Genomic DNA, 27,783 nt, shown 5'->3' with positions numbered 1-27,783 from the left:
GTGAATAGACCCATCTATGCACATCTTTTGAGAGGACAGAAAGACACCTGAGAACAGAGGCCAAGATCTGGGTTTTGCTGCAACATTAGGTCCTGCCCCAAAAACCTGCCATCAAACTGTTTACGGTGCCACTAATATGTAGGAACAACCTGCAACGTTACTTTGATTCATGTTGCATAAAACCTGGAAACCACCTGTGATCTGTATGAGCAAAACTAGGTACTACAAACCCAGGCTGTCCCAGTATAATCCAGTATAAATGACTCCCCTATTATGGAATTGTAAACTATCCATATGAGAATACCAGACTAAACTCAGCTGTGATAAAGCTCCCATCACAATTTGGCCCAATGAACTTAAATACACCAAGGAAAAAAATACATTTGTAAATCTTCTTTTTCCCCATAGGTTATGTAAAGGGAATTATCAATAAGGCTTATCTAAATAGAGAGAACACATGTTGACGTTAGCCTAGCAGTAATATGAACTGCTACCCAGATGGAGGAGCGGCTGGTTTAATAGCATACTGTAGCTCTTGGTGTTGATTCAGGTACAGCTTTAGAAACAAAGAGGCCTGAAGAAACACAGACTGTCCCCAACATCATTGATGGGTGGGTTAAAGGTAGAGGTGGGAAGTAACTAGTTACATGTACTCACAATTACTTGAGTAACTATTTGAATGATTTACGTTTAGCAGTAGTTTTACAACATTGTGCTTTTTACTTTTACTTGAGTAAAAATATGATTACTCATCATTACTCTTACTCGAGTAAGCTTTTTGGATGCTCCATCCATTTTGATTAACTTCACCAAAGGAAAACAAGCTTGTTTTAAACCAATATGCACCATTGAGAGAAAAAAACGTTCTTCTTTTTGGTGCTGGAGGCTTATTGGTTAAAATCTAGGTCATCTGGGTCATGGTGACCACAAAACCGACTAAATGGAAGACGACCGGATTAGGGCTGAAAAAATAAATCAGATTCATCGTGATTAATTGATTATTGAAAAAATCGTCAACTAATTTAGTAATCGATTAATCATTAACTGGAGTATAGAGACTTTAAAATGTGCCTTTAGCTGACAGAGCAACCCACTTAGAGCAGTAAATATATCAAAATTGTAAAAAATATCAAATAAACATTTTGCATTTAAAGGCACACTATGCAACATTTTTCAGGTAATTAATGTGTTCCATAACGTTTTGGATGATGAAATGAGTCATTTCAGGTTGAACAAAGGTATTCTCAGCCGCCCTGGTGGTCTGTGGGGGAAATACCGCACTTGCAATTGCAGGAGCACCGACCCGCACCCACAGGCTCAGAAGTCTCGCGAGAGTCGGTCTTGCTTTACGGCGAGAACTGCTACACGCCCCCAGTTAAAAGCATGCTCGTTGCTAGCACAGTGGCGATCTTTGTGCAGTTATGCTACGTTCACGCAGCAAAATCGCGTCTGCTGCTTCCTTTTTGCTGCTTGTACCAGTTAGTTCTGACGCGCGGCTGAAGCAGCTTTGCTGCTCTGGCTGCGTGGTGCAAAAGTGTGTCTGACGCGCGTTGGGCGGAGCTTCACTATCCTTTCTCTGCCTTGCAGCTATATTTGCTGTGATCAGTGGGAATAAAGTAGGACAATTCCGGTTTTTAACACTTTTAGCCCATTTTCTGTAGTGTCCAGGATGCATTCGAATGATCGACACCAAAATTTTGACAACTGGTCCTGTCTCTGCTATTTGGCTCATGCAGAATCCCCCCCTGGCTGCTTCAGAATGGCTTCCATTGTGCATGTCCGATAATGTCCTTAAAACAACCTTAAACGTTCTTTTTTTAAAATATGCTACTCACCGGGTCGTCAGCGCTGTTCAATGACGTTCCAAAAAAAGTTTCGTAAAGAAAAAACGTTCCTGTAGTGTTTTATTTAGCATTTTGTAAATCCCATTGAGTTCTGTTGGAATAGTCAATATCCCTCCGCCACCGGAAACGGAAATGGGGCCTGTTTACACAGTTGTAGTCTTTTCGCTTCACTCTGTGTCCTCCGACGTCGAGGTGCTAACGTCTCTGTTAAACACTTTAAAAAACTCTGAAAATGGAATACGAAAGGTGGATTCTTGAGGAGGACATATTGGACTTTGAGTTTGACGGTAGAGGACACCGTCGCCAACTAGTGGTCTGGAGTGTGCAACGCTTCCGATTCGAACGGCAAGCGGAAGTTTATAAGCGGTTGTGATGTATCGGAAAAAATAGTTCTGGGATTTACAAAATGCTAAATAAAACAAGACAGGAAAGTTTTTTCTTTACGAAACTTTTTTTGGAACGTCATTGAACAGCGCTGACGACCCGGTGAGTAGCATATTTTAAAAAAAGAACGTTTAAGGTTGTTTTAAGGACATTATCGGACATGCACTATGGAAGCCATTCTGAAGCAGCCAGGGGGGATTCTGCATGAGCCAAATAGCCGAGACAGGACCAATCGTCAAAATTTTGGTGTCGATCATTCGATTTCATCCTGGACACTACAGAAAATGGGCTAAAAGTGTTAAAAACCGGAATTTCCCTTTAAATGGTAAATGGCATGTACTTATATAGCGCCTTTATTCAAGTTAGGAGACTTGACCAAAGTGCTTTACACTACATTCATTCACCCATTCACGCACTGATGGTGGCAAGCTACATTGTAGCCACAGCTGCCCTGGGGCTCACTGACAGAAGCGAGGCTGCCGTACACTGGCGCCACCCTCTGACCACCATCAGTAGACAATGCAGGTGAAGTGTCTTGCCCAAGGACACAACGACAATGAAAGTCAGAGTCGGGGCTTGAACCGTCAACCCTTCGATTTCAGGGCAAACTCCTACATCCAATGCCACTGTCGCCCATCACGCCACTGTCGCCCGTTTAAGTGAGAAAATACACCTGAAAACGTAATCAGTGCAGTCAGTTCATTCAGATTATCATCCTGCCTTCAATATTTTTTCTGTCGGAGCCGCTCAGACCCCCACATACCGGCGGTGCGCCGACAGTAGGAATCCCTTCATCAGCAGCCTCTGGCCGGGTCGCCTCCTCGCGGTTCACCGAGGCAGCTGGTAGGTGTTTTTCATCTAAATAATCCAAACTGCATATTCTGCCGGCAGATTTCTGCATTTTAAGTTAATTTAGGCGTCAATAAACTGTTTAAGAGGAGTGATCATCAGCGCTGTGTCTCTCTCCCTGCATCAGATGCTTAAACGCGCCTGACGCGCTGCTTCAGCTGCTCAGACGCGCTGCGCCTGCTGCTCAAAACTCGCCGCGGGACCTTTTGCTGCGCCTTGACGCGCGTCAACCATTGACTTTGCATGTAAACTCGCTGCTTCTGTCGCGCCAGCTGCGGTGTGAACGCAGCGTTAGTCATGCGTTGCGTTCGCCTGTCTGCTAAGCTCAAAACAACCGCGCCTGGCTTGACGGAGAAACCAGGAGAACAGCTGTGCATATTTACGACAGTGCACTTTTACTTTCGCCCTCTGGGGGGAGTCTCGCTGGAAAATCAACACCGTTTGCATAGTGTACCTTTAAAATAAAACTTTTTGTAGGTCAATATGCTCAATCCAGAATTCCTCCAGTGGAAAAGTTTTAGTTTGACTTGGTTTAATCTGGTGAAAAATATTTTTCAAGGAACCTTTGGCTATCGGATAATCAATCGATTGATTGAAAAAATTAAATAACAGATCGATTTGCAAAATAATCGTTAGTTGCAGCCCTAAACTGTATTTTCGCAGTTTATCTGAAGACATTATGACACCTATCCAGGAATCTTTGTCGAAACGTCTTCATGAAAGACTAAGTTTAGTTGGCTTTCAATTAAAGTCTGCTTTGTGGTTGTGGCTGAAAGTTATTTTCCATCTGCTGTGTCTGCCGTGTCATTTCAAAGTTTTACCTACTCTTACTGTAATTATAGATTTTTTTTTTTAAATTTTCTTACTTAAAGAATGTTCCTTCTACCAACATTTTTGTAGTTTCTGTATGTTACACGTTTTTCCTTATCTTACTCTTCGAGACGCCAAAATTTGCAAACCTTTTAATATTTTCTTCTATTTTACATCAGTTAGTAATAGATCAGTTGCTATAATTATGGGTAGTAAGTATATATACAGGTGCTGGTCATAAAATTAGAATATCATGAAAAAGTAGATTGATTTCAGTAATTCCATTTAAAAAGTGAAACTTGTATATTATATTCATACATTACATACAAACTCATATATTTCAGATGTTTATTTTGTTTAATTTTGATGATTACAAATGACAACAAATGAAAATCTCAAATTCATCATATCAGAAAATTAGAATATTGTGAAAAGGTTCAAAATTGATGGCCCCTGGTGCCACACTCTAATCAGCTAATTAACTCAAACCACCTGCAAAAGCCTTTAAATGGTCTTTCAGTCTAGTTCTATAGGCTACACAATCATGGGGAAGACTGCTGACTTGACAGTTGTCCAAAAGACGACCATCGACACCTTGCACAAGGAGGGCAAGACACAAAAGGTCATCGCTAAAGAGGCTGGCTGTTCACAGAGCTCAGTGTCCAAGCACATTAATAGAGAGGCGAAGGGAAGGAAAAGATGTGGTCGAAAAAAGTGTACAAGCAAGAGAGATAACCGCACCCTGGAGAGGATTGTGAAACAAAACCCCTTCAAAATGTGGGGGAGATTCACAAAGAGTGGACTGCAGCTGGAGTGAGTGCTTCAAGAACCACCACACACAGACGTATGAAAGACATGGGTTTCTGCTGTCGCATTCCTTGTGTCAAGCCACTCTTGAACCACAGACAGCGTCAGAAGCGTCTTGCCTGGGCTAAAGAGAAACAGGACTGGACTGCTGGTGAGTGGTCCAAAGTCATGTTCTCTGATGAAAGTAAATTTTGCATTTCCTTTGGAAATCAAGGTCCCAGAGTCTGGAGGAAAAGAAGAGAGGCACTTCATCCACGTTGCTTGAAGTCCAGTGTAAAGTTTCCACAGTCAGTGATGGTTTGGGGTGCCATGTCATCTGCTGGTGTTGGTCCATTGTGTTTTCTGAGGTCCAGGGTCAACGCAGCCACATACCAGGAAGTTTTAGAGCACTTCATGCTTCCTGCAGCTGACCAACTTTTTGGAGATGCAGATTTCATTTTCCAACAGGACTTGGCACCTGCACACAGTGCCAAAGCTAGCAGTACCTGGTTGAAGGACCATGGTATCCCTGTTCTTAATTGGCCAGCAAACTCTCCTGACCTTAACCCCATAGAAAATCTATGGGGTATTGTGAAGAAGAAGATGCAATACACCAGACCCAACAATTCAGAAGAGCTAAAAGCCACTATTAGAGCAACCTGGGCTATCATAACACCTGAGCAGTGCCACAGACTGATTGACTCCATGCCACGCCGCATTGCTGCAGTAATACAGGCCAAAGGAGGCCCAACTAAATACTGAGTGCTGTACATGCTCATACTTTTCATGTTCATACTTTTCAGTTGGCCAACATTTCTATAAATCCTTTGTTTTTATTGGTCTTCAGTAATATTCTAATTTTCTGATATGATGAATTTGAGATTTTCATTTGTTGTCATTTGTAATCATCAAAATTAAACAAAATAAACATCTGAAATATATGAGTTTGTATGTAATGTATGAATATAATATACAAGTTTCACTTTTTAAATGGAATTACTGAAATCAATCTACTTTTTCATGATATTCTAATTTTATGACCAGCACCTGTATATATACACACACATATATATATAGTTTTATTTTTCCTGACATGTCAGGGCTTCAAAACTGAGGAATATAAATTACAGGTTTAAATTTGCTGTCATGTTTCCTCTGTCATTGATTCATCAGCTTTTCTTTTCATTGGTTCGGCTTCATTATGACAGAGTGTACCTGCTCTACGTCATCCTGTCATGATGATTTGATTGAACACACACTCCCGTGGTTACCTGTTTTCTTGTCCGCGTCTTGCCTGTTCGGAGTTTGATGTATCTGGCTATCAGCTCGTTTCGCCCTGGAGACAAAAGGAGACAGAAAACATAAAACTGGAACACTTTTAACCTTTACAAACGCACCAGATTTGTTGCATATTCTCAAAAACAATCAGCAGCTGAAATCATATGACCCACACAAACAACTTAGTGGCTGATTAAGAGCTGTTGACCCACTGATCCTGTGAGGTGCACTTTCACATTGAGACACTATAATCACTGATACTCCTGTTGAGTTCTACACACACACACACACACACACACACACACACACAAATCACACACGCAGTGGTCCTGAATACACATGACCCAACAATGCAGGCATTCATGCAGACTGGCCGTCCTCTGATTAAAAGGAACCAGCAGGCCAGCTGTACTTGTGCTAACGTGTGCGCACATGTGTGCACGCACACATGCAGATCCACACATACTTACAATGCTGAATAATTCAGCCCTTTCACAAGGAAGCACAGCAAACTCAGCATGACCTGGCTAGTATAGATTAGTGAGGAAAAAGGAGGCAGGAAAGGGGGGGTACTTTAAGCTAGAAAGAGTGGCATGTTATCAACATATGAAAATCTGTTAGGGTGCTCCACAGCCAGACCGATTGAAAAATGAATTGACAGTTTGTTTATAAAATTAGGTAGATTTACTGATGCTGAAAGTGCTAACAAGCTTGTTTTGGAGCCGCTTGGTTTGGTTTGGGTTCTCCCTTGGCCTGTTTTCTGTTGCAACCGAGTGGAAAAGCAAAGTCAGGCCAGCTGGCCGACTGATGGTCAAGATCTGCACAAAGCCAAACCTCTACACACTACCCAAATGGCTCACAACAATAGCCCTAACTAGCAAGCAGATGGTGCTTGTGCATTTGCATGCTTGTGTGCGTGAGTGTGTGTGTTTTCTGACCAGTCCCACTGTCACAGAGATAGGGAGCTTAGACTGATAAAATCTACAGCTCCCCATGCAGGTGTTTTCCTTCTAGCATTCAAGGGCTCTGACTGATGACAGCACGCACGCATACATCAGTGTATATACATGCATGAGCGCCAGCGCACACAAGCACACACACGCAGATCGAGTCCTGGCTGTGGAGGCTGACATCTGACTCCAGAGGGGCCAGCTGGTCTTTCTAGGAGGCTTAACGGTGAATTATCATCCTTCACTAACCCTGCGGCACACATCCCTCACTCTCACCCTCCCTGTTTCTAAAAAACTCCCCAGCAAGTGAACACACACACACTAAAACTTCCCTCCCTCCCTCGCCCTTTTCTTCCATCCATCCATCCGTCCTCTCTTGTGGTTGCCCCCTCCCCGCACTTCACAGCTCCCCCTTATACTGAATGGGCTTCCCTTCTGCTGCCTCTCGCTTCCTCCTTCTCTACAGTGAAAGACTTCAAGGCCAAAGTCAGATGGTCATTAACCGTGACGAACAGAAGCAACCTCCTGCTCTCCCTCCCCTCCGCCTCTGGGCCACTCGGCATGAAAGCTGACATTCATGCAGTCTGCACACTCGAGAAGTAGAAAAATAATATTACAACATGCAACTACAAAAAACGATGAAACAAAAATCTTGATTTCTTTAATTATGTGAAGTTCAGAGCCTCAAAAACGGCAAAAACTTTGGTAAAAGTTAGGCTAATCTGATTCAGAAAATGCGGAAATCCGATAGATTGGGTAATTAATGCAGGAAAATCTGCAGCCTCTCATGTATCATGCAGCCAGAACTGGATCTTCCCTTGTCCAGTATTAAGAGCAAAGCCGCAGTAGTGTTCGTTGATCTCCTCGCTCCGTTTGCAGAGTGATTAAGAGCCTCAGCAGCTTTATGGAATAGCTGGAGAACTCTTTTCAGAATAAGGTCAAATCCTTGTTGACCATACTTGCCAACAAGGCAGCCATTGAGTGTACTAAGTACCCTGAGGTGACCCTGATTGCCACAGGGGCCAAGCATTGGCTCAGAGCCTGAACTGACCACAGCAAAGGCGTCGTTGTTTACTGCAACATCTGTGGGAACGCTTTAAGTGTTTGAGGTGCTAAGCTTTTAGAGCACATCTCATTTGTTTGACGTTTTGTTTTTCCGTACAACTTTGCAGAAATCATAGCTCTTGTTAGAAGTTAATTTTTGATTTATTATAATCTGCCGGGTCCTGTAAAGACTCACAAATCCCTGTGAATGATTTGTTGCCAGGTGATGTAACCTGCGCAGTGCAACAGGTGGTGAGGTGCCAGCTGCACTTTTTTCTTTGTCAATGTTCAAATGAAGTAAAAAACAAAACTGCAAAAGGTCTGCGTATTACCGCAGTAAATACAAAACCAGGAGGAGTAGCAGCTTTCCAAATGAGGATTTCATTGTCAATTAAGATTGAATGTTAAAATATGTTCTTATACGTGGACGAAAAATATTGCTTCACCTTTTGAAGGAACAAAGCTGTTTTAAAATTCATCTCTGCTCAGACTGGGTATCAGTAGGAGTGGAAGGAGATATTGTGAGATTAAACAACCACACAGCATAAACGACCTAGAAATAAGTAAAAATGTCTTAAATTAAGTGTATTTACTCTTAATATGAGTAGAAAAATAAGATTATCTGCCAATGGAATGAGGATTTTTACTCTTAAAACAAGATAATTAGAAAACATGCACTTGAAATAATACAATGCAGTTGTTTTTTTCTAATTTTAAATGTACATTTTCTTGTTCCATTGGAGAAGTGTTTCACTTGCCTCCTCAACCTTAAGAAAAAATGCACCTATTTTAAGAAGAAATTTTTAATATAAAGTGGATTTAAATTTTTTTCATTGCATGGTATTTCTCTGCTAAATTTATTTTTATCACAGGTTTCTGTTAGCATGACTTTGATTGGCTCAATTAGCACTGCAAAAGTTACCACCTGTATTGTTCTGTGTCGTTTATGTGGCATCATTTCTTGCTCATGGTAAAAAGAACGATATAAAGGGTCTGCCAGGATGAGAACATTTTGCAAACACTGTTAAAAAAAAAGAAGTTGGTCTAAACAGCATGTAGCTGGTTAACAAAACACATCGGCATCTTGATAGCATCTTTCCAAAGTGGTCATCAAACCTCAGCTGAAACATTTTCAATGCCTGCAGATTCTTTAAAACAAAGTTCATGATTAGCTAAACCTTTATATTGATTAAAAAGAACAACACAAAGGACATTTCACTGTGTTTTTGTTAGTATCAGGGAAACATGATGTTAAAATCAGGTTCCAAGTTGTATATTCTAATTAATAGCAACACTATAATAACAACAATAATAATAATAATTGAACTTTATTGATCTCACATTGGAGAAATTTACCGCTGCATTTAACGCATCCCTTTGGGAAGCAGTGGGCTGCCATTGTGCGGCGCCTGGGGAACAGTACTGGGTTATAGTAGTGTTGTATTTTTTGTCCCTGATACAGATACCTGGCTGTGCATTATTGGTCGATACCGATACCATCTGTTTGAAATTGATGTGTGTGTGTGTATATATGAAGAACTGCAGACTACTTGGATGTAAAATAATCGCCATCATGGGTTCATGTCAAGCTGCTGCCTTCCTTTGTGAAGCAGGAAACATTTGAATACAAAGTGAATCCTGTAGAACTTTTTATTGCCTACCTGGAATTGGTGACAATAGTTGAATAAACGTTTGGCTCTAGAAATGGTATCGGTGCCCTATTTGTTGGTACTTGCCGATACCGATAACCGAAACCGAATTTACATTGTCATAGATGAATAACGATAGTTCAGTGGGTGGAATGGATGTATAGAGAAGTTCAAACCCCATCAACACCTCCTTTCTATGCAAAGCACACAATTTCTAAACTTCCACCATAAAACGGACGAATCAAAACGAAGCTCTGTGTTGACAGAAACTCTGGGATGTTGCCTTATTTGGTTCTGGCCTGTACTTTTGTCACGCCTCGAAATTTAAATACAGAACAGCCCACTGGTTCACTGGCCCAAGAACAAGAATAGAGGTAGCCAGCTGACGCTGTCTCCCTGCCCCCCTCCGCCGGGGTTTCGGACCAGCCCCAGAGCTCACGGCTCGGTTCTGCTGCACTGTAGTCGACCAAAATTTTGAAATTCCCCCGGACATTTTTGCAGGTATGAAAAGTAGGACATGTCCGGGAAAAGTAGGACGTCTGGTCCCCCTACCATATCAACAGTTTGATGTTTCAGTGAGTGAGTGCTCGTTGCTATGATGCGTCTTTGCTCAGCAGCTTCGCTCGTTGTAAATCAACCAATCAGCGCACAGCTCATCTAATATTCATGAGCATACCATAAAAAGGAAGATAACCTGTCATTTCATTCTAGGGCTTTTAACCAGGCTGCATTAGGGTTCATAGAACAGCTAATATGCCATTTTCAGCCCAACCAATGTTACACACCCTATTCAGAGACCTTAAGGACCACATACCCTATAGCATCATTCTATCACCCCTTTAAAGTAACTAAATATGATAAAGTAAATACATAAATCAGTTGCATTATTGTTTCAGTGTAATAAAATACTTAATAGAAATGTTTTTAAGAGGCACGGGAGGTAAATGGGCTTGCTTCAGTGGCATTTAGAAATAAATGTTGGTATTCATTATTCCCAAATGGGGTAAGCATGATCAAACAGTAGTTGCTGCTGTCTACTTTTATTGTTTTCTAATCAGGGCTGAAGTCTAAACTTTGATTTGGGAATGAGATTTAAGTCTACTTAAATCTGCAGAGTGTTTAGCTTACTAACCTAAGCACTCCGATCAAGCCGGCAAAGCAGGATAAAGGAAACATATTTCTCTGCTTTTACCATCTTAGAATATTGCAGCAAAATGTATATTAAAGCTACAGTGTGTAATAATTACAGGGATATACAGTCAGAAATGTAATATATTATACATAACTATGTTATTTATCATCATCTACGAGCTCAGCCTCTTAACCTTAATATTTGCGTTGCCTTAGAATTTGTTATTTATAATTACATAGGAGCGGGTCTCGCAGCCATGGAGGCAGACATCTTTGCGCTACGGCAGCGCAGAGCCAACAAACTAGCGATTGCGAGATCGCCCATTACGCTCGAAAGTAACTATGGCAAGTTGAGAGAGATGAACTGAGACGGTACTGAACAATAGATGGCAGTATTAAAATTATCTATGTAAACAAACCTCATCACTTGAGAAGGTAGGTGATGCGGACGTCACGGAAGACATTTTGTCCCGTAACGCTCGCTGTACTGTTAGGGGGGAGAAGCGGTGGGGGGGAGATGTTCATGTTGCTGCGGTCTGCAGTCTGGACGTTAGGTGTCGCTGAAAATTACACACTGTAGCTTTAAATTACGTTTATTAATAGAGTGTGTGAAAGATGTGAGACGTTTAAAAAGAAAACTCTTTCTGTCTCTCTTCTATAGTTCAGAAACAGAACAGCCAACATGAACACAAAGGCATCATCATCTTCAACTTTACCTGAAATTTTACATTGCAAAATGTTCCTAAAAATAAGTATATGTTTCTTCTAAAAAAAATTGTATTAACCTTTAAATTGAGTAGCTTAATAAAGGTGATTTGCCCACGGAATGAGTATTTTACTCTTAAAAAAAAGAGCATTAGATTTTATGCATTATTGTTTTTCTCTTTTTAAATATAAATTGTCTTATTCTATTGGCAGTGTCTCACTTACTTGCTTTAAACAAGAAAAAATGCATTTATTTTAAGAAAAACTGAATTACTAACATTTAAACTTTTTGCTCTGTATGCATCATGCAGAGCATTTTTTTTTTGCCATTGGTTGATTATATTTAGTTGTATTTTATCCCTCTCACAGCAGCATAATCAGTTGCATCAATAGACTAAAATATATATATATATACACATCGCTTTGATGTAAATACAATACAGTAGAAAGAGTGTAAGCTGTTCAGCTTTTATAAATGTAAATCAAATATGGTCACATTGATGTCGCCGTGCTGCTTAGCAGATTTTCTAGGCAGCGATCAAAGTTCCCTTGGTCTCAAATATCTAACATCCCAATTTTTCCTCTGCCTCCTCTGAAAACAGACACTGTCTAACTCGATTAGGTCACCCGTCTAAGATGTGTCAACAACCTGGACACAGAGTCAACAAGGTAAACAAACAGGGCTGAGCATGCCACCCAGACAGGAATCGGAGATGCACCGATTGATCTGTAGCTGATCAATAAGAAAAGGTGTCTGGAGAGGGAGTTGCAGTATCAGCCGTTCATGTCTGCTGATGAATCCTGGCACAGTTATACCTTAGTGTCTATAACAATCTCAGAATTGTCTGTTGCTCCTGATCTGCTTAAAGAAATGAAAGCTACACGGCTGTTTGGATGTAAAATAATTGCCATGGCTTTGTCAAGCTGCTGCCTACCTTTGTGAAGCAGGAAAAAGACTAATACAAACCATACATCAGGACTGATGATGCATTAACAGAACTAGCCTTTCCTGCATTTATAGCTGCAAATATTTTTATGCATTTCTCTACAAGCTTTGTAGATCTGAAGATGAAATTAAATGGTAATTGTTTTTATTTTATTTTTAAATGTCTTATTAAATGTTTTGTTTAGGTGGAAACACAGTCTTACCAGTTATTGCTCTCAGTTTGGTTCGGCCATTCCAACACAGGCTTTGAGCCCATTCCAAATCATTTAATTGCAGCTCAGATTGTATGTTTAAGGTTATGTCAATAAAAGAAAAACAATTTTTTTTTTCGATCATCTGCTGCCTGTGCTTTCTCTCTGCCTTTTTCTTTTCAATATGCAAACAATACTTATTCTGGCTTTCTTAAAACAGCTTTCCTCAATCTGCTTTTCTTTAAAGGGAATAAAACAAACATGGTTTCATCATTGCAGGTAGCAACAGGTTGGGAACAAGAGGCAGGAAATTCTAAAAGGCAGTCAAAATTGAACATGATAGAAATCTAGAGTGATAGGAGTAGATGTCTCCCTATCCAAATATTCTGGGTTTAATTTTGTTTGACGTTTTATGTGTTTGTGTGCAATTGTGCAAATGTGGCTCTAGTATAAAGCACTAGGAGTACTCTATTAGACCAGAAACGATCTAGTCTGAATACCATTGTTGGTTTTGATGAGGTCAAGTAACTGCAGCGTCCAATTGTTAGTGAGACGAAGTATACAGAGGTCCCAGTGTCCAAATTTTGGAACCACTATGACTAAGGAACATTGTTCTGGTACCAAACATTATTTAAAAATACAATATTTACATCCAGGTGTTGACTTTCTGTTCCATAAACATCAGGTTGTAACGATCTTGGTTCTGTTGGTTTTCTCTAAGTTTTCAGTTTCAAGTTCATCCAGGTTTTTCCTTGTTTTCTAGCTTTTTTGGTGTGTTCTGGATTAATTTATGTTTCTTAGTTTATTTTTGTTTTTTTCTTTCTGTCCTCTGTTGCCCCCTTGTGTTTTCTTTTCCCTTGGCTTCCTCGTCAGCTCTGCTCACACCTGCTCCTTATCAGCTCGTTACTCCTGCCTTTGTTCAGTCAGCCATAAATACACTCCCTGTGCAGTCCCTCTGTGCTGGTTCCTCGTCTTACTTTGTCTCACCCTGGCTCCTTGTGATGTTTTCCCCTGATGTCTCCATGTTTCTGGTTTGTGTTTTATTTTTATGTTGGATTTTTGGATACCTGTTTTTGTTTAACATTAGCATTCAGCTCCATGTTGGCCCTTGTATCGGGGCCCGATTGACACTGGAACCATCAATGTCCTAATTGCGCCAACATTGTTATTCATTTAAGAATCAAAGCAGTTTGTCACCTTGACAGAGACCCAAAATGTTTACCCAAGTCAAGCAGACTAAATGTATTACTGATAGGCACTAAGGCCAGCAAGATAACTGATAACTTCTGCTTAAAATGAATTTGTAGTATTGTAGTGTTACGGCTGTCCAGTAAGGGGCGCCACTGTTCAGCGGAGCCACCCTGGTATTTACAAGAGAAGTAATGACGGAGCTGAGGCAGATCATATCTGCTCGGGCCCTGCACATGCCAGCGACTATACGATTGGCTGAACTTGGCCACATGACGTAAAACTGTGGTTGCTCAGACAACGATAATAAAAATGCGTCCGTGTTCCGAGTCGGAAGCATCTGTGGCGATAGCCTGTCTAATGACTAATGAAGTTTTACCTGATTGATAACACAGCTGAAAAAAAATATGTTCATGGTGAAAAAAGTAACTGTAAGACCACGATAAAAAGGGGGAGAGATGGGTGGCCCTGTGGCTAGCTGTGCTCAGTAGCTAACAGGTTAGCCTATTTTAGCACAGTCAGTTAGCCATATTAAGCTACACTACTTTTAACTTTATTACAAGTAGAATAACTGCTGTTTTCTTCGTCTAAAATCTCGATGAAAGTCATTTTTGAGATGTTCCATTTGTCCTCCACTGCTCTGAAATCTTAATAAAAAGAATAAGAAGTACGGGAGACTTTTTGTGTCACTTTATTAAATGGCAAGACTGAGAATGATTGATTTCTACTTTCGGCTAATTTAGATCGCAGATGAAACGGTAAATAATAGCAAATACAGGTAATAATATCTTGAGACTCCGGAATAGTTTTGATTCTTAAGAAAGGGAGCAATACAGTTTGTCTGAGTGGCATTGCCATATGATGACATCATAAGAAGGAGCATGGCCCCGAGCAGATCTGGTACCTACACGGAGTTCAGTCCAGGATTATTTCATGTAAATCCCTTTATTGTCCCACAATGGGGAAATTCCTCCTCTTCATTTAACCCGTCGATTTGGGGAGCAGTGGGCTGCCATTGTGTGGCGCCTGGGGTGCAGTGTGAGGTTAAGGGTTTTCCTCAGGAACCCAGAGTGGAGGCGGTGGGGATCAAACTGGGGTACTTGCAACCTTCTCAGAGCACAAGCGTAGTGCTCTAAACACTAGGCCAACACTCTCAAACTGTTTAATGGTGACGAGGATGCAGAAAACACTTTATATGGTTCTGTTTGTATATGTGAACACTGGATAAACTCCTTAGGTTTTCACCTAAATAGCCCCCATTTAGCCGTGCAGCATAGAGAAGCAGCGTAACTTTTCTGCTCTAATCGGAAGGTAAAGAAAGATAAGATGATAGAAAAAGACAACCAGGCAATAAACACGGTAGATGAGGTTGGCTTTGGCAAATGAATGCCTTCATGGAGCTGAGTTTTAACGTTCCTCTGAGAGCAACCAGAACCAGTAACACCAGTTTAAAGGAGCTGCTAGCAGCACAAAGTCTCTCTTCACTAATTACTGGATTACACAGAAAACACAAAGCTATATCACTGTTGGTGTCCAATTCATTAAAGCGAAGTGGTAAATAGTCTGAGGGTATGTCAGAGTAGCATACCCTGTCTGTTAATGATAGTTTTAAATCTCTGTATATTGGAAATTAGATATTTTATTCATCTTTTCTTTATTCCATAACATAATAGGTTCCTGTTTTGTTACATCTTTAAAAAAAAAAGTTTATTAATGTGTGAGGAAACAGTTTTATGTTTGATCAGTGTTCATTACAACTTCCACAAACTTTTTTTTAATAATTTGAGGAACTAGCTTTTTCAATTCAACATATTGTAAAATAAAACTTAAGGCCCCCTTGTTATGGAAAGATGCTCTTTATAAGAGAGAAAACGCTGAGTTTTCTCTTGATATGAGAGAAAATGACTCTTATCAATTAATAGTTAGTCGATCGATAAGATTGATCAACGTTAGATTAATTAAAATTTTATCGATTATTGCTTCCCTAGAGCAAACCTCTGAATTCGACTAAATTGATAAAATATTTGCCAAAAAAAAATGGTATTCCTAACCAAACCAAAACATCAAAAGTTTGATTTATTGTAGGAAAGTAGGGAAAAAGGGTATTTTACATACAGTGTAAATATATGGATTTGACACCATATGATTATTGAAGTGCTCCTTGGATGAAATAGACTGAAGAAATGTTTCATTTATCTTCTATTTTTTATCTGGCTTTTTATCTAACATGCAGTGGAGACACTTAGGGAGGCACTAGACCTACACAGGATCACAGACCTCATCAATGCCGCTCTGAAAATAATCCATCTAATGGAAACCCATCAAAATTAAGGATTCATATAAGAATCTAGATATAATATAGATAAAAAGCTCAGTGATAAAGAAATTTATAAAAAAAGAAAAAGAAACCAGTAAAAGAGAGTGGAAGAGGGACGCAGCTGGTGGCAGCCAGAGGACCATCTGTTCATCAGTCTATTAGTTCAAACACACAAATACTCTCCCACTTCTGTCACGCCGTCGTCCTCTCACACACCCCCACACACACAAAGCAGCTACAGCATGCCTCCATTTCCTCGCCCTTACAGCTTATGTTTCATCCCTGTTTTTCTGACACTTGATGCGCCGTGAGACAATCTTCCATCTCCACCGCCGACGTCGTTATTCTCACCGTCTCACACCAGAAAATTTAACAAGTCGGCCAATCGATGCCTGTTTGTCTTGCCCAAGGATGGGATTTTTTTTTTTTTCCTCCAAAAGTAAAATATAACATATAGCCTTACATATGAGATCTGAAACAACAGTTAACTGGAACTAAAACTTTTTTTTTTTTTTTATGTGCTTCAACCACTCACCGTACATCTTCCCTTCATCTGACAGTATAATCTTCCTCCTCCCACAGGGTGGATAGATGGCCAGGGCCTCCTGGAAGCTCTGCTCGATATCCGGGCTCCAGACCCCCTCGGGGTCCCCGTCCATTGTCTTGTCTCCTCCTGAATCACTGAGTCTGTCCATGTCCTCCCCTGGACTCTCACTGCCACTCCAGCTACTGCGCTCCATACTGGCAGCTAACAGCGCTTAGCTTATGGTGGGGTTTTGATGTAAAGAATATTAATGGTAACTCGTACAGGTGTCCAGCTATTGGTACAGTATGGATGTTACTAAACAGCAGCCAGGAGTGGAAAAAAAAAGAAGTCAGCCAGTCGATGGAAAACCCAGCATCAGAAGGACCAACACCTGCAAAAGAAAGAAAACAAACATTATATTAGCTTCTTTTTAATTAACCATGATTATAAGTTAATTTAACTGTTTTTTTCCTTGCTGAAGGAAAAAAAAAATTTATGAATCTGATGTAAAAGTTGTATGTTTATAACCAGAAATTAAATTTGAAATTAAATTTAAATTCCAGAAATACTGAACAACTCTTGATTCAGCTGCTCACCTCTACTCAGAAAATTGTTTCTGAATATTAAAAACGGATCTTAGACTTAGACTCAACCAGGCCTAAGTCTACTCGACTCCGGCCAAAAAAAAACAAAAACAGAAGCACAGTCAAAATGTGAAACACAACATGAATACAAACTGTGGATTAACCGATCTTCAAGCATCACACGACAACCATCACCAAGACTTCTAATGCGGTTTTACTGGTTTTGGTTATTAACACGGATCCAACAGTGACCGCTGCTGCGTAACGTCCACACTCACCACATCAGCAGGGTTGCCAGATGTCACTGACTCACGTTTTCCAGCCCAAAAACTATTCATAAACCTCCTTGATATATGAAATCTCGCCCAATTTAAACCAAAGTCTATTGATCTCTTAGGCCATAAATCTAAAGAAGAAATGTTCGCCCATAGACAGCCACTTTAAAGGAATAGTACACCCAAAACATGATCAGCCTTCATTTTCTACTCACCCCCATGCTGAACAACACTCTGGAGTACTTTTTTGATATCTCAAATGCATCTGGAGATCTGGGAGGCTTCTTGCTGTCTGCTGACAATCAAATAATGGAGGTCTATGGCGCCCGAGGCAGAAAGGTCCATAAAAGTCCACAAAAAACGTGTCAATATTCCTCCATACTGCTCGTCCAATGTATTCCAAGTGTCCTGAGTGGGTAGCGTCCATAATTTACTCGAAACGAAGTCATTTAGAATGTTTTTAGAGCATAAACAGTAGTGTATAGGATTTCCTGAAAGCGCGTTCACGAGTCTACGGAAACCGCGGCAGACCAAACCAGATGAAAGTGCGCATTCAGCTCGGCAAAGAACTCATGCTCTTCCTCAACGCTGAAGTCCTCAGACATTTTTCTTTCGTTGTTTCTTTCTTTGCACAGGTAAACAGCACATTTCTTCTTCTACGCTTGCATTATCGGCAGAGCAGACGCTGAATGCGCACTTTCATCTGGTTTGGTCTGCCGGCTTCCGTAGACTCGTGAACGCGCTTTTAGGAAATCCTATACACTACTGTTTATGCTCTAAAAACATTCTAAATGACTTCGTTTCGAGTAAATTCTGGACGCTACCCACTCAGGACACTTGGAATACATTGGACGAGCAGTATGGAGGAATATTGACACGTTTTTTGTGGACTTTTATGGACCTTTCTGCCTCGGGCGCCATAGACCTCCATTATTTGAATGTCAGCAGACAGCAAGAAGCCTCCCAGATCTCCAGATGCATTTGAGATATCAAAAAAGTACTCCAGAGTGTTGTTCAGCATGGGGGTGAGTAGAAAATGAAGGCTAATCATGTTTTGGGTGTACTATTCCTTTAAGCTGCCAGATTGGGAAACATCCCAACCTGGCAACAATGCACGTAAGACGGGAAACGTTAGCCTTTAGATGCAAAACCCCATTATGCACCGCCACATATTTTTGCATAATATAACATAAATTTGTCAAATATAAGAGGAACATCGTAGTTTGGTTTAAAGAAAGCATTTTAGTTTTGTTATAACTTAGTTTGTTGCAAGGATTTTACAATTTAAAGAAATAGAAAATGACATCGTACCAACCGTCACAAGGATGTGTATGACAAGGAAGAGCTATATATACTGCATGCATCATTTAGGTAGTTAACATTTTATTACTTCTTGAGCTCCCTGAGTTATTTACTGTCACAGGTAGGAGCTTCGGCTGGAGAGTAAGTGTTTGGGGCCGGTATGATTTAAGGAGGGCCGGCCCTTGTATGCTGAAATTAGGACCGGCCCACAGATTCGTAGAACAGATTACCAGTCCGAGCCTGGACTCAACTTTATTTCACTCTTGCGATTACGCCTTCAGGGAAATTCTGGTTCCAATAGCTTATATAGAGTACAAAAAGTTAAAGCATATGCCATTGCATATAGTGCAAAAAAAAAGCATATGAAAAGAAAAAAGTTATAACGTCCTGGAATATGTTTCCCTTAAATATAAAAATATCTGCACGTTAGAGAGGAAACTACACCGTAGTTGCCTTGGGTTATTGCACTTGCACTGCAGAAAAGTAGACTAATTGCTCAAGCTAAACAAACAAGGCTCCTTCACTGCTCTTTGAAACCCAGATTTTAGTCACTCGTTTATTATGCATTATAATTTTGTCTTTTCAGTAATTTCTTTAAACGTAGCTTTCAGAGCAACATGTCATAATCCTGTATCCCAGCTGCTAAAATGCAAATTATTGCTTCTTTTCATGAAGGAAATTGCCTATTTTGTTAAATCGCTGCGGCGCATCGTAACCACATAAGTGGAGCGCACAACTGAAGGGCAGACAAGCAGAGAAGGGCTACACACAGCTACCGGCAGATTTAGGAGAGGGAGGGGAGAGAAGAAAAAAAGCAAAACAAAAAACACACAGAAACTGAAGGGGCTTGCCAGCTGCCTACAATTCTTCTAAAATCCCCCACAGTAAACAGCAGGGCTGGCGCGCTAACCACCGCGCTTTCGCACAAACATATGCGCGCAGACACACAGAAACACACACAGTTACAGTGCCAACCCCTCGGGCGAACACATGTCACTTTGTCTGGCCTTCTACGGTTCACACTTCCCATGCAGAGTCCCTCGCCGCAGACTGAACGAGCCTGCAAGTGTGAAGCAAGTGTGTATGAGTGTGCCCCTTGGTCTGGCTAGTTTTTACACAATTACACTTGACAGAACGTATGGTTGCAGGTGAAACATGTGAAGCAGCAGGCAGCAGTTTGGGCTCGCTTTAACTTTATCTGTACACCAGATCTCAGCATACAGCAGATGTTTTCTTTTTTTTCCCCAGACACCTGAGGGAAAACACTTAAGAGTTAGCAACAAAACATCTGCTGGCAAGACTGGTGAAGATCTGCTGGTTTACCAGAGTCAGCCCTACGGACCTCTCTCCATGCTTACTCTGTTCAAGCCCATTTCCGTTTCCCCTCCAGCTTCACAGTCGCTGTCCCTCCGCAGCAGTTTTCCATTCACACAAGGCTTCATTCATGCAGCAGGACACATGTTTCTGCAGCAGTTACATTTCCTTCCTAAAGTCTTTAAATGTATCAGTGGAATCTAAACATTTCCAAGTTTAAAACAAGACCTTTTCATCCCATCCTGCAAAAGCAACTATTTTAGAGAGCATGCAGACTTTTAGAAATCCTTTTAGTATCTGTAACTAAATGCTTGAGCAATATTTGAAAAACCTTCAGTTTGACACAAATGTTAAAGCTGGTAATAGATAAGAGCCTTGGCCCTTATTAAATGTGACTTTTAATTCTTTTTTTTTTTATGCAGTTTAAAGCCTACTGACAAGATATTTCTAAACTTTTTTAATTCAGGCAGCTACGGTTTGAGTACAAGTACCAGAATAAACAAATTAAAAGTAAGTCATCAGTAAGAAAAACACTTAAGTAAAATTAAAAAATTAAAAACGTTAATAATTTGGGAAAGTAACTGACCTGAGTAAAAACAACGGAGGATGAATTTCAAGAAACCTGCTTTACACTGCAAAAAATATCTAGAAATAAGTCAAGATTTCTTAAATTAAGGTTATTTGCCTTTAATTTGCGGAAATTTTTTTTGATGATTTGCCAATGGAATGAGTATTTTTACTCTTAAAATAATTAGATGTGTCTCACTTTCCTCTTCAATTCAAGAAAAATGCACTTATTTTAAGAAAAAAGGACTTAGAATTCTATTATTTTCAGTGTAGCCATAAGAAAACCTGGTATTCAAACATAACTCATACAGTAAGTACATATTACAATACATTTTACAAGACAAAATTTTTTTAAATAAAATGATAGGTAACCAAATTTGTTCAGTTTTCAATACGGATCAAGCCAATGTTAATCAACACAAATATCTCATCACAATCAGATTTAGAAATGTGCATATCTTTATCTCTAAGATGACAATGGATAATGTACATCAACATTTTCCTTACATTTTGAAATGACTAACAGAAAAACATAAGAACTGCCGATCATCTATATGGCAGACATATCTACATTAAAACTATCGGATTAATCGTGATTAATCAATTATTGAAATAATCGTCAACTAATTTAGTAATCGTTTAACTGGAGTATAGAGACTGTAAAACATACCTTTAGCTGACAGAACAACCCACTTGGAGAAGTAATTATACCCTAAAAAATTTGGAAACCCATTTTAGAGCAACTGAAGCCATAAAGAACCCCTATCTCCCCCTCTTTTTTTTGTTCTTTTTTACCCCATTTTTCATAAATAAAGGTGTGGACACTTCTAATTGACTGGTTGAAACTCCATAAAGTGTTTTGTTTTTTTATAATTTTTTACTTTCAGTATGTCTAAAGTGTAAATGAACAAATTATTTTTATATAATATTATTTATTGTTGTCTAATGCTTTTTTTTTTTTTTTCCGGGTTTTTTTGTGCTAAAGGGCATTAATCATTGTCATGTTCTGTAAAAAATCTATAAAAATAAAGTGGAGGAAAAAAAAGAAGTGATTGTACCAAAATATATAAATATTTAGCATTTAAGATCATAAAAAAAATGTTCGTCTGTCAATATGCTCTATTCTGAACTCCAGGTGGAAAAGCTTTAGTTTCACCTGGTTTATTTCTGTAAAAACTTCTTTGTGTAACCTTTTGCTATTCAATGATTATCCGATGAATCAAAAAAAGAATCGACACATTAATAGTAAGTAAATTCATGGGCCCTAATCTAAATACCGACATAAATACATATATAGTTAAACATGAACAATTTGTATTTAAGATGAAAAAAACTTTTTGTCATTAAATACATTTTATCCAGAACTTAAGGTTGCTTTAAAAACGAGACAGTTCATCCTGATTTAGACACAAGAATAAAAACGAAGGTCAGATTCACCACAGGCTGCTGTAAAATATAAAAATCCAAAGGGAATCACTTGCAGGTGGAGTATTAGATCTTAAACGTGTTCAATCTGTTTTCAATCACACTAAAGCCAAATGTATATTTATAAAGAGACCTTGGATGAGACTGAGGAACAACAACCCATTTCTGCATTAAGGCATTCATGTAGTTCGCTCATCTTATAAGGACCTCCTGACATAAATATGAAGATCCAGTTACTTAAGAAAGTTAAGAATTTATTTCTTAACTTAAAAATTATTCATAAGTTCATTTCAAAACATTTGATTTTTGAAGGCCACTGTACAGTAAAATGGGCTTTTGAAATCAATTGATAAAATTTTCCACCTTCATTGGATCTATTGTGATGATTGTTCCTAAGAGGAAAAAATAAAAAAGTTGTAAACCTACAGAAACTAGCAGAACAGTAAGAGCCGCGTCGAAGGTCACGTATAAATGGCTGCCATTCATGAAAAAAAGTTCAAGTAAACTTTATCTATAAAATACTCAAGACTTGTTGATCTTCTCCTTTTATTATATCTTAAAGAAGAGATATATCAGAGAAACCTTTGAAAGTTTAAAGTAAATAAAGCACAAGTTTTAATTGCCTTCAATGTTTATATTTCTTTGCAGTTAAGTTTTACAGTGCAGAAAATTCGAGCCAGTTTGCCGCTTTTCTAGCTCATATTTCTGTTGCCATCAGTAAATTTTCCCAAACAGCTTCCTGTGTTTTAGAGAAGGGTTGATGCTGGAGATGATTAACGTGGAAGATCTCACAATGTTAAAACAGAACAACATCTGGAGGTCTGTTTGTGCTTTTTTGCTTTGATAACATAAAACTGAAGAAGACCCCTAACCTTTTTAAATATTCTATTGTCATATCCGATTTTTGACAGAAGGATCAAACAAGACAGGGTTGTTCTGCAAGCACTGCGAGAAAAAAAAGCTAAATGGAGACGGACTAAAAGTTTCCTTGTTAGAAATTCATGAAAAGGCCAATTTATACCTCTGATGCATAGCCTCTGCAACCGTCAAATTGGTCTCTGTGCGACCACTGCCCCCGTGCAGAGGCTCTGCAACCATCGTCGCACACCTCAAAAAAATCCTGACTATGCGTCGGACTGTCGCAAACCCGCAGAGACCTCAAGCGGAAGTGCGCAGGCAAAAAGCAGCTGTGATTGGTCCTTGGTACGACTTTCCGGCTGTCTGTGTGGTCGTCCTTCTCAGTTCAGTGCCGGGGCGCGCCATTTTTTAAAACCTAGGAGTAATAACAACAATGGAAAACCACGACGAAAGGTTGATCGAGGAGGTTCGGAAGTACAACCACTTGTCCGATGCCTCAGCCATGTTGTTTTGGAAAATAAACACCCCCGCCAGCGCCGCCGAAGACGTTCTCATGACCATCCGCGAGTTCTTGAATAGGCTCCCCCTAGTGCTTTGGAGGGAAACTGCTGTGCGTCCCTAGAAATTCCAGACTGACGGTGCAGAAGCATACCAGCAAAACTGGTTAACGAACAGACCCAAGCGACATTTGATGTGTGCGGTGCCAGAAGTATAATCCGCCCTTAAAGCTTCCATCCTTCCATGACAGCAGGTCTTAGAGAAAACCTTGCGCATCCTAGTCCAATACGACGCTCTTCAGCTCATTCTAGGGAACCACAACATTGCCATAAGAGATTCAAAAACTAACCTTTTCAAATGCCAAGAAGCCAGAAGGGCTTTTACATTCTGAAAATTTAAAAATACAGTGAAAGATGTTCTTTTACTGGGAGGATCATCAAAATAAGTGGTCTTCCTAATTGTTAATCATTCTGGTGATATGTTTAGGTAATGCCGTGCTATGTTCTTGTCCCCATTTTCACTTACCAGTGGTAAGTCTTACGTAGTGGAAAAATTGAAAATCTTTTGGAAAGTAAGCTTGTATGACCGACGCAAACAGCAACTTTTAAAGAGAGTGTGCTCTCGCGCTTGTTTAATAGGTGCTCCCTCTCTGAACCGGGTACAGGGTTGTGCATTTAAAAAGTGGAGAGGGCGGGTATTTTCAAAAATTCGCGAAAATCCTCCACTACACCTTTATTTTTACGACACTAGAACTTCGACATTGATCTAAAATGCATGCCAATGTCATGTCAACTGGCTAACAATGTCTTGTAAATCATTTTGGAAATCTTTTTCAGATCTTCAAATGATTTCCTAAATCATGTTTAAACAGTAACGACCAAAATTAAAGAGGGGGAAATAGTGGTGCAGGTTAAAGGGGCTGCCCTGCAACGTTGTCAGTTTAAGCCCTGAGTTTAAGGAAAGACATTTCACCTGCATTACCAACTGATGCTGGTCAGAGGACCCGGTGGCGCCTGTGTTTCTGTCAGTGAGGCCCGGGACAGCTATGGCTATAACGTAGCTCAACACTATCAGTGAATGGATGTAGTGGTCAAGTCTCCTGGCTTGAAAAGCACTATATACACTATATTGCCAAAAGTATTTGCTCACCCATCCAAATTATTGGAATCAGGTGTTCCAATCACTTCCATGGCCACAGGTGTATAAATTCAAGCACCTAGGCATGCAGACTGTTTTTACAAACATTTGTGAAAGAATGGGTCGCTCTCAGGAGCTCAGTGAATTCCAGCGTGGAACTGTGATAGGATGCCACCTGTGCAACAAATCCAGTCGTGAAATTTCCTCGCTCCTAAATATTCCACAGTCAACTGTCAGCTGTATTATAAGAAAATGGAAGTGTTTGGGAACGACAGCAACTCAGCCACGAAGTGGTAGGCCACGTAAACTGACGGAGCGGGGTCAGCGGATGCTGACGCGCATAGTGCGAAGAGGTCGCCAACTTTCTGCAGAGTCAATCACTACAGACCTCCAAACTTCATGTGGCCTTCAGATTAGCTCAAGAACAGTGCGCAGAGAGCTTCATGGAATGGGTTTCCATGGTCGAGCAGCTGCATCCAAGCCATACATCACCAAGTGCAATGCAAAGCGTCGGATGCGGTGGTGTAAAGCACGCCGCCACTGGACTCTAGAGCAGTGGAGACGCGTTCTCTGGAGTGACGAATCGCGCTTCTCCATCTGGCCATCTGATGGACGGGTCTGGGTTTGGCGGTTGCCAGGAGAACGGTACTTGTCTGACTGCATTGTGCCAAGTGTAAAGTTTGGTGGAGGGGGGATTATGGTGTGGGGTTGTTTTTCAGGAGCTGGGCTTGGCCCCTTAGTTCCAGTGAAAGGAACTCTGAATGCTTCAGCATACCAAGACATTTTGGACAATTCCATGCTCCCAACTTTGTGGGAACAGTTTGGAGCTGGCCCCTTCCTCTTCCAACATGACTGTGCACCAGTGCACAAAGCAAGGTCCATAAAGACATGGATGACAGAGTCTGGTGTGGATGAACTTGACTGGCCTGCACAGAGTCCTGACCTCAACCCGATAGAACACCTTTGGGATGAATTAGAGCGGAGACTGAGAGCCAGGCCTTCTCGTCCAACATCAGTGTGCGACCTCACAAATGCGCTTCTGGAAGAATGGTCAAAAATTCCCATAAACACACTCCTAAACCTTGTGGACAGCCTTCCCAGAAGAGTTGAAGCTGTTCTAGCTGCAAAGGGTGGACCGACGTCATATTGAACCCTATGGATTAGGAACGGGATGTCACTTAAGCTCATATGTGAGTCAAGGCAGGTGAGCAAATACTTTTGGCAATATAGTGTATAAGCACCGGCCGTTTAACAACAAAAAAAACCCTGCAGACTAACATTTCTGATTTATGAAGCAAGTAAGTTTCCTAATTCATATTTTAATATGAATAGAAACAATATTAAGTTTAGCTTGATTTGAATTAAAATCTCAGTTTGTCTTTAAAGAACAGAAGAACATTTTAGCTTCGCCAATGAACGAGTAGTCTGTTCCAGCCATAAATGACACAATGAAAGCAGTGGGAGGGAACGTAAACCCGTAAAGTTGTGGCCCAGACAGTTAAACAATAGGCCTGAACTCGCTGTAAAGTTCTGGGAAGCTCCAGGCTTCAGATTCAATGAAAACTCTTTGGGTTTGTCCCCAAAAGTGGCGTCTTGTGCTGAACATCACAGCAGTAAGTTTCTCTTCCAAATACCGAGTGTCCAACACAAACCAAACTGGTCACTTTGTGTCAAAAACATACTACATATGAACTAGTTTACTTTTATTTACATTTCGCTGAAGATAACACTTTTTGTAGTTTTATATATTTTGAAGGGTCCAAACTATGTAATTATTTACTTCTTGTTATGACGCGAAAGGATTCTGCACCAATAGGAATGGTAGGTTGAAGTCACATGAGACGAAGAGGAGAAATTTCTGGATCATAGCCCCTCCTCATAATTTTGAAAAATGGCTTAGTATTCTTGGTGTTATATGTTATAGATTAAAACGAAAGAAAAACAAATAGAAGCAAAATGTGAGTTAACATCAGTCGAATTTTAGAGCTTTGGTGTTGACTTGAGAAAAAAAATCAAGGTTCCTGTGTTTCTTCTCTTCATTACCCGATCCGTCCCGGAAGATACCAGATATACATCCGGGTTGCCCTCGATTTTATTTTGTAAAAAAAAAAAAAAAGGCCTAAATTACATGTTTCACTCCCCTAAAATGGCAAGTGGACTAAACTAAAATGTGTAAAAGGTAAATAGTGCATTTCTTGAGAAAATAAATGCCTTAAAATCCTTTCTGTTTTATCAATCTGAGCCCGATCTGCACCGGAAATACGCTACTTCTGGGAGCTAAATTTCTCGACTTTGGATTTAAACATAGATCTAGTCTTTTTATTAATTTCACATTTTCAATTCATGTTAACATTATGGTATATAGTGCGTAACATAAGGAAAGAAACAACTAAAATGGAAATAACAATAGTTTAATCATATTATGCCGGACTTCTCAGGGCATGTCCGATGATGATATCAGACAAGCAGGTTCAAGGGGAAAATGTTAAAAGTTCTATCAGAAAAGACATAAAACATTTTTTAAAGATGTATATTAGCATACTTTAGTGAGTTACAGATAGAAATAAATAATTTTAGTACCATAATTACGTTATTTATTAAAACCTAGGTGTATATCTGGTTGCTCTTGCGCAAATTAGCTGATTGTACGGATTGTGCGTCCGGTACGGATCGGGTAGTACCATTTCTGAACTGGCAAGTTCAATTTTTGTTTGGTTTGCTTAGTATTACCATTACAACGAACGGCCCTTGCAACGGCCTGCCACACAGTACAGGAGGAGAGTGGCCGTGCATGAATGACTGGGCGAGAGGAGAGAAACACTTAACATTTTCCATTTAAGTCTTCTTTGCTTAATTTATTTCCTTTAAAATTAGTTCTAGCTCTATTTTATCATGCAAAAGAAAGAAAAAAAATCTTGAATACAATAGTAAAAGTATAGGTTAGCTTGAAATGTTGGCTTAAACGCTTTCAGGTTTTGAAGGGTTGTTGCTTTAGACACTTTTTGCTGAAAATGGTGAACATTATCCATTCTCCAACCGACTCACTATACAGCTGCGAAGATACGCATTTGTCATAACTATTGCAAATGTCCATACTTAAAAAAACAACAAAAAAAAACAAATAGGAGTTCTAAATGGAGGAGGGACTAGTGGAAGATGGATGCTGGAGCAAGGTCTTCATCTTATAGGAATTAATCCAGACTAGCTGGTGAGGACCATGCCCCT

General features: G+C 40.0%; 1 protein-coding gene across 1 annotated transcript in view; it reads right to left on the bottom strand.

Moving 5' to 3' along the window:
* The window catches only part of tead1a (TEA domain family member 1a), an 88,168-nt gene that overhangs the window by 41,321 nt on the left and 19,064 nt on the right, over positions 1–27,783 (bottom strand). Inside the window, exons 2-3 of the mRNA XM_038308713.1 lie at positions 16,608–16,989; positions 5,945–6,009 (exon numbers count right to left, since the gene is read on the bottom strand). Coding sequence (XP_038164641.1) covers positions 5,945–6,009; positions 16,608–16,812 — 270 coding nt within the window. The 5' untranslated portion in view covers positions 16,813–16,989. The remainder of the gene's footprint in view (positions 1–5,944; positions 6,010–16,607; positions 16,990–27,783) is intronic.

The sequence above is a fragment of the Cyprinodon tularosa genome, unplaced genomic scaffold, assembly GCF_016077235.1.
Source record: "Cyprinodon tularosa strain WSP-4 unplaced genomic scaffold, ASM1607723v1 ctg644, whole genome shotgun sequence".
Lineage (NCBI taxonomy): Eukaryota > Metazoa > Chordata > Actinopteri > Cyprinodontiformes > Cyprinodontidae > Cyprinodon > Cyprinodon tularosa.
The sequence above is the reverse complement of the archived record's forward strand: the minus strand, read 5'-3'. Positions and strand labels throughout refer to the sequence as shown.